The 17,882-nt window shown below is 40.4% G+C and overlaps 1 protein-coding gene across 1 annotated transcript in view; it reads left to right on the top strand.

Annotated features, from left to right (window-relative positions):
• HSD17B12 (hydroxysteroid 17-beta dehydrogenase 12) overlaps nucleotides 1-17,866 on the top strand; it is a 76,072-nt gene extending 58,206 nt beyond the window's left edge. The window contains 5 exon segments of the mRNA XM_066997592.1: nucleotides 1,258-1,292; nucleotides 6,491-6,572; nucleotides 10,655-10,720; nucleotides 15,577-15,726; nucleotides 15,927-17,866. Of these exon segments, the coding sequence (XP_066853693.1) occupies nucleotides 1,258-1,292; nucleotides 6,491-6,572; nucleotides 10,655-10,720; nucleotides 15,577-15,726; nucleotides 15,927-16,034 (441 nt within the window). The 3' untranslated portion in view covers nucleotides 16,035-17,866.
• The last annotated feature ends 16 nt before the right edge of the window (nucleotides 17,867-17,882 follow it).

Genomic DNA, 17,882 nt, shown 5'->3' with positions numbered 1-17,882 from the left:
TTGTCTGATTTGTCTGTGGTGTCAGTAGTATGACATGTTAGCAGGGTTGGTTGGGGGCCGGGTAGTATTTGGCACAAGCTGAATTTTTTCTTTTACTACATTATTTCTTACAGGCAGAAACTTTGGATTCAGTTCATATTTTAGGATGCTAATTAGTGTTAGAAAATTAGTTATTTCATGCTGTCTGAAAATTCATCAAGGTTTGGATCAATGCTTGATTTGTTTCTCTCGTCAGAGCTGCTTGCCCTGCGTTTGGGAAGCTTGTTTTAGGATTGCTGCTCTGGAGGATCTTTTCAGCTAGGTTGCAGATGGATTGCTCTCACACCTGATGAAGGCAGCACTTTGCAGAGCAGTGGGGAAGTTACCCTCCCATGAGAGAAGTAGCCAGGGAGGTTTCTTTTATTGTGGACAACATCTGTGTAATCAGGAGAATAACGTTTTGGGGTCCTAAATGCTTTCTGTATGTAAGATAATGTTTACAGCTGTAAAACTAGGGCTGCTCAGAACTTACCACTGAAGCAGTAGCCTATGAACTCATTTTCTGTACGTCCACTGCAGTAATGCTCTCACTTTTACACAAAGGCTGCCCTTGGTCAGAAGCAAACTAAATGCCTTTTGCCTACCTTCTGACGGTAACTATTCTTACTGTGTTAATGCTAGAAAGCTTTAATAATATTTATTATAAAATAAAGGAGATTGGTTTGAGCAGTGAGATGTATTGACATGGTTACCAGAGCTAGAATGCTCATCTTCAGTACTTCTGTCCAGTGCTCTTGCTGCTCCAGTTTGATTTTTTTTTTTTTTAACTTAACATCAGCAGTTCAGTAAGACTAGCTGAAATGCACTGCGTTTTGTCCTGGGTTTGGCATGGGTGGTGAATTTGGTCAGTCTTAGGGAACACAGATGCTTTTTGTGGGGAGAGAAAGGTCATACACATGGCATAGTATGCTGGTGTTTCAGTGTTCTTCAGGAGCCATGGATGCTGCAGGGTGGTGAAGGCATTTTTATTTACTCTTATTGTACTTCTGCTACTAGCTGGATCGGTTCACTGGTTTCAGTGCACACACTACTTGTCAGAGCCAAGTTACCCAGGTAGAATAAAAATAAACTGCCCACGCAAAGTATGGTCTCTGCTTCCCCGAGCCTTGGCTGGGGTGGAGGGGGTGGCAGCTGCTTCTGGGAGGAAGGGAGGCTTCCCTCATCTCTGGCTGTCTGGTGTCTGCATTCTCAGCCATCACGAATGTTTTCTTTTTGCAGATGACACGATTGGTGCTGCCCGGCATGCTGGAAAGGTGAGTCACACTAACACTATCCAGACAAAGTCATCATTATTTATAGGGGAGAATCCTTTCTTGAAAAATTCATTACTGTGACTAATCAGCCTAGTCTCCATGTTTTAATGGCAGAGTAATGCTGGGTGAGTCACGCTGATGGTGCATGAATCATCAGACGGTGGAAGCCTTTTCCACTCGATTCCCTTTTTATTTTTCCTCTCCCTTCTCCACTGTTGTGGTGATTCCTTTTAGAACAGAATTAAAAAGCCCGTCTGACTCATCGGCACTAACTCAACAACCTGCTATTCTGAGGGGGTGGTTACAGTTCCTGGGAATAACCTTCTTAAGGCTATTTCTCTAAGTCATTGTAAGTAAAATGGATGCAAAGAATATGTTCTCATTATACAGTAGGAGGTATATTGAGGAAAGTCTGTGATCATTTGGTAAAGTAGAATTGGAGAACAGCTCTTTAAAATAAGAGTTAATGCACACCAGTGTCGCTGCGGAAGACGTGTACTGACTTCCCAGCCAGCTCCCAGGTGAAACTAAAGACACGGATGCGGTGTGCAACCTCCAGGCTGTTCTCTAGGTGATGTTGGCTGCTGCAGGATGTTTGCTGTCTGTTGCAGTGCTAACCCCGGCTGCTGGGGGCTGCTCCAGGTCAGGGCTGAGCTGCGCTCACAGCGCTGAGGAAAGCCGCGTAGAACAAGCAGTGCATGTTAGTCGCCGCGTTGTTACCTCCAAGTGAATACTATAGGAGGAGTGTATATACAGGGCAAACCTCAAAATAGGACAGATCAAGGGGAGGAAGAAAAATATCTTGTATCATCCTGCTCTCTGGGAGTTTTCGTTGCAGATCATGGTTCAATTATGTAAGTGCTGTGCAGATGGAGAGCGAGTACTTCACATCTAAAACTGTTCCTTTGTGAGTACAAACTGTCAGAGCTAGTGGCCAGTCTGGGGAGCTGGTACCTAGCACATCAGGGTGATGGCAAGCCTGGACTTTTTGGCTTAGGTAAGAATAGAAGCAGAAGAGAGTTTATTTCATGCAAAGAAAATTGAATTAGAAAAACAAAAACCCTGGAGTCTGGGGGATGTGGGAGTTGATGTTTCTCAATAAAGCTGGGTTGAGGATTGCACTGCAATAGTAGCAGTTACTCAAGGTTCATAAGTCAAAAGTTACTCTTCGCCCATGTCCTGTAGTTGACAGATAAAAGGACCTGGCTTTTGTGAAACCACCGTCCCCCTGAAGATGCCAACATGACTAAAGCCATTCTGCTTTCTGAGGATTAATGTGCTGTTGATATGAATTTGTGCAACTTTGAAGCTCTAACCACAGTTTATTGATTCAGTTTCTTCTTTGTCTAAAGAAATGTCGTAGTTATCCATTTGGCCGATGGATACCTTCAGCTTCACAGAACAGAAAGATGTATATTCCACTTAGAGAATATCCTGTTTTCCTACTAAGTATTAAACCAGGTGAGATGGTTTGAATGAAAGCAGGATCCTGGTTTGCTGCCTGACTTCTGCTTCTGAGTACCCTTGAGCAAACATGGAACAACCTTCCATATTCCCTTTGGTTTTGCAAAGGCAGGTGACTGCAGTGCCCACAACCCAGGTGTGCAGCTGCCCACCCCTGCGCAGCCATGACACTGCTAAGGGTCTGTTACTGCAGGAGGACGTGGACGTCCAGCGAATCCAGGAGCGTGAAGGGCTGGTAGCTGTACTCAGCTGTTCCGTGGGCCACCCATGCCTTGCTCGCGTGGGACTGCAGGTTAGAAGAGGGATCCAGACTGGGAATCCCATCGCTCTTCCTCACTGGTTCGAGGCGGGCGCTGTGTGAGTACACAGCAGTAACGTAGCACGCTACAGCATCCTGCACCCACAGTGCGCATTTTTACGTATCCGAGTATCGGTTTGATGGCCTTACGTCCCAAGACAAATCCAGGAGTAGAGCAGAGCTGACATGCTTTACATCCAGGTCTGTAAGCAGAAAGCACAAGTGCGTCTTGGTGTGTCGGTTACTTCTTATTTATGATAAACACAGCGGCGTGAGATGGATGCCATTTCTGGTAATGGCATTTAGACACTGCTGTTGCTCCTCTCCTGTGCTCTGAGCACTTAAAGTGACAATTTATAATCTGCGGCTCCCTATTACACTTAAATGAGCAGTTCTCCCTGTACGTTTTCAGGCAGCTGTCTAAGGTGGGAGACTCGCGGAGCTCAAAACTGAGCCTTGATGTCTTCGGGAACAACAACAACAACAAAATCAGTTGACTGTTTCTAGACAAATACCAAACTACGGTATTTATTGCCGGGGAAGTAGCAAGTGCATAATTACATTACAGAGGAAGCTTGCTCTTTCCACTCGGCGTGCAGCTGGAGCAGGCGCTGGTTGCTGCAGCAACGGGGAGACAGCTAAATTTAGCATCCCCGGACCATGCCGTGCGCCGAAGGAAGAATGACGGGGAGGTGCCAGGGTGTGCTCTGTTGGGCAGGACGTCTGCCTCGCCGCACCCTCGCCCAGGGTGTTGGTGCAGCATGTGGTCGCGTTGGAGGCAGGCGGCGGCGTCTTGCTGCGCCGGTGTCCTCGTAGTCCTTCAGGTCCCTCCCCAGGATGTTTCTTCTGCAGCTCTTGCAAGAGACAGAATTGTAATTAGAGTAATTGGAAGTGTTCCCCCTGCACACACGCTGCTGTTTCCTTTTATCGGGAGATTTTAAGTTGCATGCTTTTGAAGACTAGGACTCCTTTCTTTATAAAGAGAATGCAAACTACAAAACCCGCAGTTGCATCAACAGCTTCAAAGAGTCCAGTACACAGTGCGTGTGCAAGAGGCTGGTATTTACTTTTTTCTAAGAGGGCTTTCTGCGCTGGATCAGAACCGAATGCACCTAAGGGACGGTCACTGCAGCTGGGAAGTTGCAGTCAGGCCAGCCGCTGCGAGACTTGTGCCTTACCACCCGAGTGCCAGCCTCTCTGCTAAAGCTTCAGTTTGTTTTGGGAGAGTGAGGCTGTGTTTATCCATATAAATGCTCAACCCTTCTTGAGTTCTGCTAAGCTTCTGTCTTCAATTAAGTTGTGTGGCAGTGACTCCTGTGGTCTGAATATGGGAAGAGCACTTCCTTTTATTGGATCTAAATTTCAATCTCATTTAAATAACTCATCTCTCTTCTGTATTATGTGAGGGTGTATTGTTGGTTTTACTAGTCTCTTAAATAGCTAAGTGAACAATCCTTTCACCTCATCAACACATCAGAGCCTTTTCCCTCCTATTCTCCGTTCTCAAATCATAGGATCACAGAATGGTTTGGGTTGGAAGGGGCCTTAAAGATCACCCAGTTCCAACCCTCCTGCCGTGGGCAGGGACACATCCCACTAGATCAGGTTGCTCAAAGCCCCATCCAGTCATCAGGTTCTTAGTGTTTCTGTCCTGTATTTGGAGGGGTGGAGGAGTGGTCCATAGGCACAAAACAGGACTACAGTGATGGTGGACCTGTCCCTGCCATTCCCTACCATCCTCTTTGGTTGTTCTTGATGACTGCGGCACAACATAGTATTCCTTCTGGACTTTGTTCGGGATTTTCAAGGGAATGGATAGTTGATTTAGAATTCTGCAAAGTGTGATTAATTCACTTTATTTTCTTTAGTATGCATTGTTGGTTTTGTTAATGTTGATTTTTCAGTTGTCATCCTGTAGTCTGTTCATGTAGCCATCTTCGCTTTTTAAAAAGTTCCTTATAGTATCCTCCAATCTGGTAATCTCTTAAACTGCATGAATACTCATTTCACTGCCAATCCCCATTTGAGTTGATGAATAAATATCATAAGCACCACCTGTCTTGATATGAAAAACCTCTAGCATCCACTGTTAACCTTTTGCTGTTGTGAAAATTCTTGATTAATGTGTAGTCTTTTCTTCATACTGCATATTTTGATCCATGTCACTACTTTATTTCACCAACAAAGCCTTGCAGATAACTCCTGAAAAGTATAAGAACTTTGGCAAAGGTGTTTGAAAACCTGAATGACTGCAAAATGATTCTTTTCTGTTATGTCAACTGTCTCATTTCCAGAGGTGAATCATTCAGACTTAATTCATACTTGTATCGTGGCAGAAACCATATTGGTTTGAATCTATTGTCACAATTCTCAAAGAATTACAAAAAAAAAAAAATAAATAATAATGGTCACTTAAACTCAGCTGTTTGTTTTTAAGATGATTACTTAAATCATTGTGGCAGCAGTGGCATAGTGTATGTGTAGTTGAACAAATATGATGAAAAACTCACGAATCTGCAGCAGTTAAGCTGCATGATGAGTATCTGTATGCCTGTTCTGAGTCCTCACTAACCACAGAACACCTAGTTGTGTGTTTGGGTAAATTGGCTTCAATCTACTCTATGGTAGGAAGAAGAAGAGATACAGCTTCCACTGTATTCAGCTGTCTGGTAGCATCCTCTAATAACTTGCTTGCCCTAGATTTTTCAACTAATTCTTATTTCTACCTAGCACTAAGTAATGAGTCTACTTTTTTTATGTAAAACTAGTCATGGAAGTGGACATGTTCGAAATCCAGGGGTCTTACTGTCTGTCCTAGCTGCACATGCTTGAGAAGTGCTTGGCAGAGCAGGTAGTAGCTACTTTCGGGTTGGTACCCTTGGCTATATATTACTGTGGAATAAGTCAACTATTACTGTAAAACAACTTTTTTGTAGTCAACCAATGGGTATCCTCTATGCTATATTAGAACACTTCTGTATTTGAGCAGTAGATTCAAATGCTTGCTATCATAAAGATCCATCATTAAGGTAACATTTAGAAGATATGTAGGCTTATGACAAAAGGGACTACCAAAGTGTAAACCACATAACAAACTCGTGTTGCCATTTCTGCCACCTTCACCTGAGGTTTAGAAATTGCCTTTCAGATTTGTGCCAACACTCGACTTTGCATAGTGGAACCACATATAAGTAGCTTGTTTCTCTTGTATTGACCTTGGAGTTGTTCCTGATTTATACCAGCTAACTGAATATTTATATAGTGCTTGAAGACTATGGGTAAACTTCAGTTAAGAATTTGGTTGGGGGATCTAAACAGATCTTAATCTCAATTTCATCCTAAAGATTTTCTTCGGGCTTGCAGTAATTTTCTGAAACATGAAAGATGTTTTTTTTTTATTATTATTTAATTGGAATATATCTTTGCTGCCTTTCAGATCAAAAGGGGTAATCTTGAATATCTCCTCAGCTGCTGGGATGTATCCAACTCCACTGCTGACTCTTTACTCCGCATCCAAGGTAAGGTACTCTTGCATACAGAAATAGTGTCACACATAAGCCAACACTACAGGAATAAATGTTTTGGTGTCCATCTAGTGGTGCTTTCATGAACTAAAAGTACTGAGTTTCTAACTTTAATTTTGCTGGTAGTGGAAGGTCGAGACAAAAAATGAGTTCAAGGGTTTACTGTCATGGAAACGACTATTTTATAGATTGCATCACACATTCATCACACAGAAGTTCTATACACTGCATCACACAACAAAGGATGTTACTATACCAAGCAAGCTTAGTGTGAGGTTTAAGAGCATTGACTAAGTTCAACACAATTTCTTGTTCTGATACTTTGAATCTTTTTTCTCTAATCTTGTAAAAGGTAGGTAGATAAGTTAGGTATGTATGGGCATACATGTTTAAGTAGGATTTTTCTGGTGATTGCTGGAAGCAAAGATTTTTCTTCCTCTTTGGTTAGTTGCCTTAAGTTTAGCATTTCAGGTAAGAGATAGGGTAGAGCGCTTCAGTGTTGCCAGTACCAAATAGAGAGTCATTTTCTCTTGAGCTGCATTAGTAGGCGATGCGTCCTTCTAATGTAGCCCAGTATGTGGTTTGATGCTCTTGCAGTGAGTGGATTATTGGTTTATCTTCTCCCTGGCAGCCACCATAAATTCCAGGCTCTTTTCAGCAGTGCTGCTACTTAGCCAACATTAAGGCATGGGGTTATCCCACTCTATATGCAGAACTTTGCACTCCACTCTGTGCCAGTCAAGAAATCTCACAAAGTTTAACAATCATCAGGTTTACCAGAATCCCTCTGGACTGAAGGTCTGTTGTGTCAGCCACTCCATCTAATATTGTCATCTACAAATGTGCTGAGGGTGCACTGCGTGCCATCATCTAGGTCGCTTATGGCAGATATTGAAGAATATGGGCCTTGGTATTGATCTGTGGGGTTCTCTGCTTGTTACTAACCAGAAGTCAAGCCATTAATCATGGCCCTTGGAGCCTGTTGGTCCAAACAATTTTCTATATAACCAGCAGTTTTGTTCTTTCAGCACATATCTGCTCAACTTCCAAATGAGAGTGCTGCAGAAGATGGTGTCAAACATATACATTCTAGACATATAGTATATTACTAGTATAGATCTACATCTTATGTTAAGCTTACCTGCTCTGGTTTCTCACTGAGTCACTTGGGACGGTTTTGCCTTTCTGCAGCTGGGGTTATTTCTTTTCCAAAGGTATTTGTATGGCATCTGAAATGGTCTCATAAAAGGTCTCCAGTTGACACCCTAACACCAGGTACAAGATAGGTTCACAGTATGGAGCTAAAGTATAAGTAATAAAACTAAATAAGGAGACATTTATGACATGGTATTCAAGCAGCATAACACTATAGCTTTTTTTTAGGTGCATCTGGTAATTACTTTCAATACTTAAAGGATTTCAGACTCTAAGCAGAACCTTGATGGAATAAAGATGCCTTCAGTTGGTGTCGTTCATGTCAGAATAGGCATATATGTTTCCTTTAAACTCTCCAATAACATCTTCATGTATCCAGAAAGGAATTGATGCACGCTGTTTTATGTATACTGAAGGAATATTAGTGTGAATAAGGGATATTTAAGTTTAGAAATCATGAAAGCCCAAATTACTTATGCTGATAAAATTTTGCTCCAGAAATAGACATTTCCTGAGAACACACTTCTTAGTGTGAAAGGTCAGTTCTGTTGTTGCATCGCTTTCAGCTTTATCAAATGATTTGAGGTTATGTTTTTTGTGATAATACAACTTACACTTCTTTGCTTATTCTTTATTTTTTCTCAATTATAAGTACAAATATTCCTTCCCTCTCCCTAAGAAACTCAATTACAGGTTAAGTAATCTTGCCTATTCTCAGCACTGTTCATCTTCTACCATAGCAAGGTTAGTAAGCATGAAAGTGACTCCCCTAATGTAGCTATAGAAAGACTGTATCTGCAATTTCTAGTGTTTTTCCTCATCTGTATAGAGGGGTTTTAAAGCATAGTATCCTTCAGGTCTAAGTCAATGGCTTTGGCTAATTATCAGGAACAGACACAGTCTGCCTCTTTAACCTTCCCCATGGAGAATTCCCTGTCTTACAAGGCAATTAGATGCTTTTAAAGGAATCATATTCCTGTTTTTGACACTTCCCTTTCTGCCTGCATTAATAGTAATGAGAAGTGAATTATGACTTTTTTTCCTACTATATCTCAAGCATTTGGGCTTGTTACTGGATATCCAAGGAGAAGAAATTGTTTTTTTGTATGGTGTACTTACCTGCTTTTTCAGGGGATGCTAATTTAAAGATTGTTCTTAAGACTGCTGTAAGTTAGAGGCTGTTGGAGCACTTGTGCATCTGGAGGTAGAAAACCCAACTTGTCTTAAAGTAAGTCCTCTAAGAAGAAAAACTCCAAAGTTTATTTGGATACTGGAAGTTGCTTGTTCCTTCTCAAGTAAAGTGAACACTTTATTGCAAAGCTCGTATCGAATAGTAGAGATGACATTCTCTTTATGTTGTCTCTCTATATTTGAAGCAGTAACTAATTTCAGGACTGTTGTGCAGAAGTAGTGAGAGCTTTGAATAATCAAAGCATTTTGTGATTAGCAGAATATAGTGTTTTTTTTAATTTTTAATAGATTTATGTACTTTGCAGTTATCACACATGCATCTCACAACTGTGTTCAAGGACTGCACAAAACTGCATTTGTATTCATGTTCTTTGTTGCAATAGCATGGCCAGCTCACTTGAGTCCTTGCTGTTAGGCCTCGTTTTCAGGGACTTGATGTTGAGTACTTGCTTTATTAAGAACTTAAACTGGCAGGAAAAGGGTGAAGATACGAACAGTCGAACAGAAGATACGATTACTTCATTTAATGAGCCTCCTTCTAGCTTTTACATGCAACTTGAAGAATAAAAGAACCCATTGGCTACACAGCAAAATCTAGTTTTCTTTCAGATCTTGTGTATGCTCAGAAAAGTATCAATAGAAATAGCCCAGAAGTGTGGGAGTGTTTCTTTGCTTCGTGTATTGGTTGAGTTCAGTAGGATGACCTTACTAGGAAAAACACTGGGCACTGCAAACTGTAAGCACCGTGTTTGGATAGGATTTGTGTTAACCCACTGATGCCATGGTCAGAAGAAGATGATTGTAAAACAGGTGCAGTATTAGAGTTTTGCTGCTTGTTTTGACACTGGTCTGAAGCATTTGTGGCTACTTTTAATAGCCTTTTATTTCCTCTAGAGTTGTTTCTTCTTAAATACTTGAATTCGCCTCAGTTATGGATAGAATAGTTTAATTCCCTCAGTTGAGGGCGCTCCATTTATCCTACTTAGCAGTATCATTTTTCTAAAACAAGAAATGGTAGTAGAACCTAATATTTTGGCTCATTTGACTTGGGGGAAGAGAAGTAGAAGGGTGGCTTAGAAGAAAGGGAGGGGGAATTTATGCTGGTTTGAATTGCTGAGTAGCCTTGGATTATTAAGACAATACTTTTTCAGCATTGTATAAGGTATCCATCTCAGAGTAAGTGGTAAGGAAAGAGCAAGCATGTGGATCTCCCTTTATGGAGGCAGTATATCAGATGTAAGTGCATCCTGAAGGCAGGTTCTAGTGTCCACCCTTTAAGCCCTTTTGCTTCCTTCTTTGAATGTTTAATCTTGGAATTTCTAAAACTTCCAGAAGTTTGGAAGAGTTTTAGGTAGTAGTCTTCAGGATGCCTACTTAAATCACTCTTCTAAAAAAAAGTCTAAGGGGATGACACAATGTGAACATAACGTTTTATTTTCCTATTTTAACTGGACTTTATGTAACTAATCTAGTTCTTTTTCCTTCTAAATTAAAAAAAGAATTTTATTTGTTTAGAATGTCTCACTTCGGGGAAAAAAAATGCTTTGTAAGCACGGGGTTTCTGTTCAGATGGCATTGCTGTAACCTGCGAAGTTGCACTGAAAGCCTAAGGTTTTTCACTTCGAAAACAGGAGCTATAAATAGTAATTCAAATATGCTTACAAAAAGCTCCAAACTATAGTTTCCATTTTAATGCATAGCATGCTGCATTTCCGTTCTTTTCATTTTAGGCTTTTGTGGATTACTTCTCTCGAGGCCTCCATGCAGAATACAAGAGCAAGGGCATCATTGTGCAGGTGAGTAGAGTTTTTCATGTAAGTGTGGTTACCACAGCAACATTGGTGTCTTGGTAACAAAAGGAAATCAGCATATTCTTTTATTCATGAATGTGACACAGATTAAGGATGAGGATTTCCTTTGATCCCATTAGCAGTTTTCTTAAGTTACCCTGAAATGATGCATCTTGAAGTAACAAAAAATATATATAATTTATCTGCTGGTGGTAATTGTACCTTTAGGTATAAAATATTCCAGAAAACTGTGCAACTCTATAGAATACACCTTTATACAACTAAATCTCCTGGAATGTACATTTGGAGTTCATTTGTACAGATACTAAATAGGTAACTGCTCAAAAGACTAAAATAGTAGCAGTCCCTTCCCTGCGGTGTCAGTGAACCAACTGCTAGCGTAAGCAAAGTAGCAAGAACAAGCAGACACCTTACAAGTCCTTTGTATGTAATGGGCTGTCTTAGATTTTCTTCAGTACTGGCTTTCCACGTTTCTAGTGAGTTTTGTGTTGTGCTCCACTTGTTCACCTTCCATGGCTTTAGGTTTTTTTGTTTTGTAGGGACGTAAGAGGAAACCAAGCCAGTCTCTCAGCTTTATGGGGATTTTGTGTTTAATATCACTTTCTACATTCTTTAATATTTGCTTCCAAAACCTAACTAAAGTTTCCAGACTTTGGTTTTGGGTCACAATTGCCGAATTCTTCATTACCCGTTCCATCTGTTGCTCTCCAGTGCAATAGTCAGTCTTGATAAAGATTTTACCGGTGCTGTAAAGACAGTGGTAAGTCATCTTAAAATTCTGTTAGGGTTCTTAAAGACAGAATTACCCCATGTCCATGCCTCTTGCTTTCCCTCCCCTTGTTCTGTATGGTGGTTCTCAATGCCACCTGAACTCCAAAGGCACTGTGAGAACTAAGTCACAAAGATGCCGGTCTTGTTTGTGTGATCATTAAAGGTGGGAGCACAGCTTTCATTGCTGGTTTTGGAATACAGAGAAGCTGTTACTAACTTAAGGCTATATTACCTTTTGGCTTGCTGGACTTTTTTCCTTCCAATCATACTTACCAAAAAGAAGTCATCACTAGGAAATGTCCTGTCCCAGTTCATGAGAGGATTATGTTAGACTTTCAGGGAAAAAAAGACAGATACCGAGTAAGCTATTCCCATACATTTTCCTTCAGCAAAACCAACTTGCTGTCAGCAATAGAGGATGCATAAAAACCTAGCACTGTAAACAGATACACCTTCAGCTTACAGAGAGATTTGTGTGTGCTCTCTACTCCTGAAATGGATTGATCTGGAGCAACTTTTAGTGTTTCGTCTCCTTATTACTTTCTCTACTCAGAATGCTTTTCAGGTCTTTCCCTGCCTTCAGCTCTGGACCTTCCTGCAATGTTTTTATCACAGTGCAAGTTTTTCAGTGTTCTTTTTACTTTTGCCCCACTACGTTACTTCTGTCTCCACCAAGTGATTCAATTTCTGTATTGTAGACTTAGCTTCATATCCCAGAACTGTTCCAAGTGTCTGTGCAATATGGACCTCTTTTAATCTGTGGTCACAGTCTCCAAGACTGAAGGAAATGGTAGTGCTGGTTTGCCATGCTACCTTCGTTGTGAGAAGAAGCCTCACAGAGAGCATTTGTAAACATGGTTCCTTATATTCGTGTGAAGAGAATGTCCTCTGAGTGTGGTTTGTGTGATGATACTCTAGAGCTCAAGGCAGGCTGGAAAACATAGCTGGCTGCTTGCTCCTAAGCATAGAGTCATTGCATACATTGCATACAATATGCAACGTCTTTAAACAGCAGCCTGCATAGAAGGGAGTTTATCTAGGAAACTGGTTCACAGAGTACATCTCTGAATCATGACTCTTAAATGAACATTTCAGGCAGATGGAGCACGAGTGGGATGGCTGACGTTCTTAGCTGTCTTCTAGACCTGAAGTTAACTAATCGCTCTCTCTCTGACTTTAGATACTGGTGAAGAGTGTCAGCCCAGATTGTTTGTGGGGTTCTTGTTGGTTTTATTCTTGATTCTGGAGTCAGGAAGATGCCTTTTGCAAATTCTCTCTTGCTCACTCATTTAAAAACTTAAACAGGATGCAGCACCTCTTGATATTTTTGCATCAAAAGGTAGCAGATTCCGGACCAGCTAATTCTAGAACGAACTGCCCTCAACCCAACTCACAATATTCAGCCCAGTCTGTTTATATTTTGAAGTAAAATATGGAGTAGCTCTCAGGTTTGAGAATACCCTTCTCCTCATAAAGCATTATGATTAAAATTCTACTAAAATATTTGCGTATAAATAAACCAGGATGCTGCTTTGTGTAAGCAAAAGCCTTGTTTTGTCTGTGTCTTTCATATGTTTTGGGTATTTAATAGAATATTTCTCTCTTCTACAGTAATACAATTAAGTCTTCTGGTACGATTTCTTTCCTGCTCAAGCCTACCTACAAACTGTGATGCTCTGGCTCCTCCAACACACAGCTTCAATGGCAATAAAGCTGGGTGTGATTTATTTTTTTTTTGCACTCCTGCCCTTCCATGTGGCCTGTGGGTTTTTCCTATGTGAGGATGCATACTGCCAATAGGCATGTTCAAGTAAACTCAGGCAGCATTATATTAGCCTTCCATGGAAGGCATTTTTCATCCTCGAAAACCCTTCCAGAGCAGGCTGTAGGAATTTCATTCAGATACTGATATTTTGTTTGGAAGGAGGTGTTTTTCAGTCTCTTGTTATAGTAGGATGTCGAAGATCTTCCTGTTTTCTGCTGTTTTCTCAAGTAAAGGTGCTGATAGTTATGTCAGTATGAGAGTATTTAAAGACAGATGCTTGACTGAGAAAGAAGCATTATATCTTTGAGATGTGTTGTTCCTGTGTGCATTTGTAGCCAGGCAGTCTCATCCTCCTGAAGTTTTCTCTAAATAACATTCTATCACTTTGAGAGGAAAACGAAGACTGAGCATGCACTGCTCACATATGACTCCATTCACTGCAGAATTCCTATGAATACTGAAAAAAGGTGAAAAACAACCATAAAACACCACCAAAAACAGTAAGGCGTACTTGGCTAAAGGTGTTAAACACAGCATGAACACACACATTATGGGGGAATACTTTTTAGCTTCAGATATGGAAAAGCTATGAAAAAGTTTCAGTGTCTTACATTGTTAAAATAAACAAATGAAGCTTAAATCTGGTTTTCTGTATCAACAAATGGCTTTTCCTGCAGAATACTTAATAGGCTGTGGTAAGCTGATATCCTAATAGCACTGGTTTTTTGTCCATTAACATAGGCAGTGAATTGCTTCTTTGAGTTATGTGGGCCTGATGACCAATAGCTATCACAGCTTCAATTTGTTATGTTAATTTTATTGCGGTCCATGTCCTTGTCCTGTCATTCCAGCCTAAGCCACAATAAACCACTAATGAATATTACAAGTACATTCCTGTGAAGACTAGCTGACATACCTCCTTCAAGCCATTAGGAAAACTGCACCCACTTCAGATTATTTGAAGTTCATCTCTCTGACCTTCAGAAACGTAGTGCTTTTAATTCCTGACTTGCACTTCTGTTTGAGCTCACTGTTTAAAAAGGGTTAATTCTATCATGCCTATACACGCACAGTATTGCTTTGTCAAAAGTGAAAACAGAGTATAGGTGGTACTTTATCATTTCCTGAAGTTCAGCGTAAGGTATATCAATGTTGCTCAAGTGGAATGCCTCTCTGTGGAAACTTAGTTTTGATAGTATATGGTGCTTTTGCTGCAGTGTAGACATACATAGGTTCAAAATACACTCTGGCTGACAGGCACACTTAATTTTACAGAAACAGCACAGTAATAGCGTAGATTAAAATTTTGTGTTTATGTGCATAGGAAGTGGTATGGATCTATAACAGAAATTAGGCAAAAAGAAAAGGAATGAGGAAGACTGCGAGGATTTCTCCCAAGACTCTTTTGGAAAAATCTCTGCATGAAAGGTTTCTGCAGACTCCCAAGTTCTCTATGAGTGTCTGAAAACATTGGTTATTTACCCCTTTCTTTTACTACCTTTTTTAACTTAAGTGGATGTCAGCATTTTCTATTGATACTTGCTTACTATGCATAGCAAAAGTGGAACAGTGAAAACTTTTACTACCTGCTTTCATCTACCATATTCACTACATACAGTGTCAGATCACAGACTGATCGACGTCTTCGTTTGAAGGAATCTTTAGGAACTCTACTTGTCTAACTTCCTGCTCTGTGGGATTGCTGCTAACTAGGTCATGGGCTGGCATGGTTTTATCCAGCCAAAGCTTGAAAACCTGCAAGGACAGGGATGCCATGACCTCTCTGAACAACCTATTTGAATGTCACATAGCTCTCCTACAAAATGCCTTTCTCTCTAGTGTCCATTCTGAAAGTCTACAAACAAAAACTGATAGGTTTGGTTCTTTTTATTTAATCTGGCAGTGCCAAGAAGAGTTTGGGTCTCGTAACTGCCCTTGAGATAATGAGAGGCAGATGTTAGATCGCCATTCTCCAATCTCTTCTTCAGAACACTAAACAATCCCAGCTCTTCCCCACCAAGCCCTTTCCTTCTCTCCCTCTCCCTCTCCCGGTAAACACAAAAGCATGTTTCACCAGGCTAATGGCATGGCCTTTCTCCAGACTCAAAGCTTTTTAGTTTTCTGTACATGTCAGCTCTGGTTACTTCAGTTCTTCCATTTCCCCTTTACGTCCCCCACCCATGAAACTAGCATGTCTCAGAATTCAGTATGCAGATTACCTGATGGACAATGGTCTTTGTTCCTTGTTGAATCTGTGAGTTAATCTGAAAGCGTTCTCTGCTTCATGTCTCTTTCCTACATGCAGAGTGTTCTGCCGTATTATGTGGCAACAAAAATGTCTAAAATCTCCAAGCCAACCTTCGATAAGCCCACTCCTGAAACGTATGTACGAGCTGCCATAGGCACGGTAGGCCTGCAGTCCCAGACCAACGGGTGCCTGCCCCATGCCTTCATGGTAAGTCACCTTGGAAAACACAAGGATCTAATATGTGATTACTGGGCAAGAAAAGCAATGATTAATTTTGAATATTAAATAAGTTATTTTTGTTCTTTAAATTTTAATCATAATTTTGTAATGTTTGTGTGTGCTGGTAATGGTTTGATTTAACTTAGAATAGACAATAAAAGCTGAGACATTTTTCCTTTGATTTTTAGGGCTGGGTCTTCTCAATGCTACCTACGTCCACTGTCATGAATTTACTCATGAAAACAAACAAACAAATACGGGCTCGTTTTTTGAAAAAAATGATGAAGGAGAAGTAAGTTGCCGACAGCTCGATCTGTGGAAGCCTGAGACTCCTGCAGGTTTCTTACTCACACTTCAGCACCAAGTAGACCTAATGTTTTAAACATCTTCAATTGTAGGTGTATTTTCTAATAAGCAAAGCGATATTGTTTTGAGGATACAGATGAATCTTGACTTCTAATACTGATATCAAATTAGGCTTGTTTATATATATTATAGGTATATTGGGGGGGGAGTGCTTTGGACTAAAATTGCACTGTGCTTTAAGAAATACTTAAATGGATGTGATCAGACATTGCACTGCTGAGGAACGGCTTGGTTATATAGTGTCCATCATGTTTATGTATTATGTTTTTGGGTGAAGGGCAGAACAGCTGTAGTTCTCTGATATTCCTGGAAAAGTGGGGAAGTGTGGGAAGAGAGCGTATTTGCTTGAAGGGTAACCTGGCTCAATTCAGAATGTAACTTCTTCCCGGTTCAGGTTTAGGGTACTTGAAGGATTCAGCATTTTCAGCCAGCTAGCAAGTGCTCCTCTGCTTACACAGTCCATTAAACAAAACCGGGATGCCATGGGCAGGGTGGGATCAGCTTAGGGGCTGCTTCCTGGCTGTGTAAAAGTCATCGCTCTGTAAAACAAAAATACCAATAACCAAGGTTATGTAACTGGGAAAGGATCATCACTGCTTGGGAAGGGTGACCATGAAGTGATCCTTAAATCTGATGGTTTTAGAAACCTGTTCATGTGTTGGTACTGTATTGAAGTAGGTTCTTGCACCAAAACCTGAGCTGTCAGCTAGGCGAACTTCAAGGGTCTAGTGTGATTTTTCTGTTTGGTTATGAACTTGAGGAAAATGGGCCAAAATAAAAAATTAAAAAAAAGTGTAATTGCTCATCTATAAATATATACATAAAATAACATTGCAAAAAGTATTCAAATTCTTGGCTCTTGAATATGGATTCTAACTCTTCAGTCATGTAATCTTTACAATTTGTAATAACATTTTTAAAAGTTCAGTGCCTGTCCTTTGTAATAGATGGTGATAACACAATGTGGATGTATGTCACAAGTTGTGTTACTTGCTGGTTGTTATGTAAAAGATTATTGGCACTTTAAATGCAGAGCTTGAAATGAGTTACTGTCCTTGTCAGCAATGATGGATAGATTATTTCTGAGATGTGTGTCACTGTGTCTTTTGGGTGAGGCCATTTGAAATGTGAATCCTGAATATTTGTGACAGCTTTAAAAATGAGAACTAGCAAACTTTAAATGTAGAACTTCTTAGTATTTTTGTGTTTAACTGATTTATTCCGTAGTTCTATTCCAAAACCAAGTAAAGCTGAAGTTACCCAACTGGGAAACAGGGATCAGAGTGTGTGAGAAGTCTGTACTGCTGTTGTCTGTGTTGACCTTTAAAGATATGGTGTCTAACATTCCTTTATATAAATGTGAAGAAAAAAAAAAAAAACACTTTCAAGCCAAATGAAATTGTAAGTAGCTACCAATGTTTTCTGTGGTGACTGCCTTTGGTTAACAAGTGGAGATTGTTTTGTCCTTGGAAGAATAATTTCAAGCTCTGGTTTTGAAGTTAAATGTGTTGCACTGAAACATGATTTGGGGCTAACATTTCTGTACATTGAAAAAACCCAAATACCGATGCAATGGTGCTGATCAAATCTGAGCTAAAACTCCTATCCCATAGTTTTCTTGATGTTTTTCTTGTTTCCTGGAACAGGAACGGTGAGGTCAGTTTTGTAGGACTTTGCTCAGGAGGTGATGTGGAAGCATTGGACTAACTAATCTGTATGGATTTTCACTTGGTAAAACCAATAAACTGGCATTCACTCTCAAGCTCTGGTGCGTTGGT

Source organism: Anser cygnoides, chromosome 5 (assembly GCF_040182565.1).
Source record: "Anser cygnoides isolate HZ-2024a breed goose chromosome 5, Taihu_goose_T2T_genome, whole genome shotgun sequence".
Taxonomy (NCBI): Eukaryota; Metazoa; Chordata; class Aves; order Anseriformes; family Anatidae; genus Anser; species Anser cygnoides.
The sequence above is the reverse complement of the archived record's forward strand: the minus strand, read 5'-3'. Positions and strand labels throughout refer to the sequence as shown.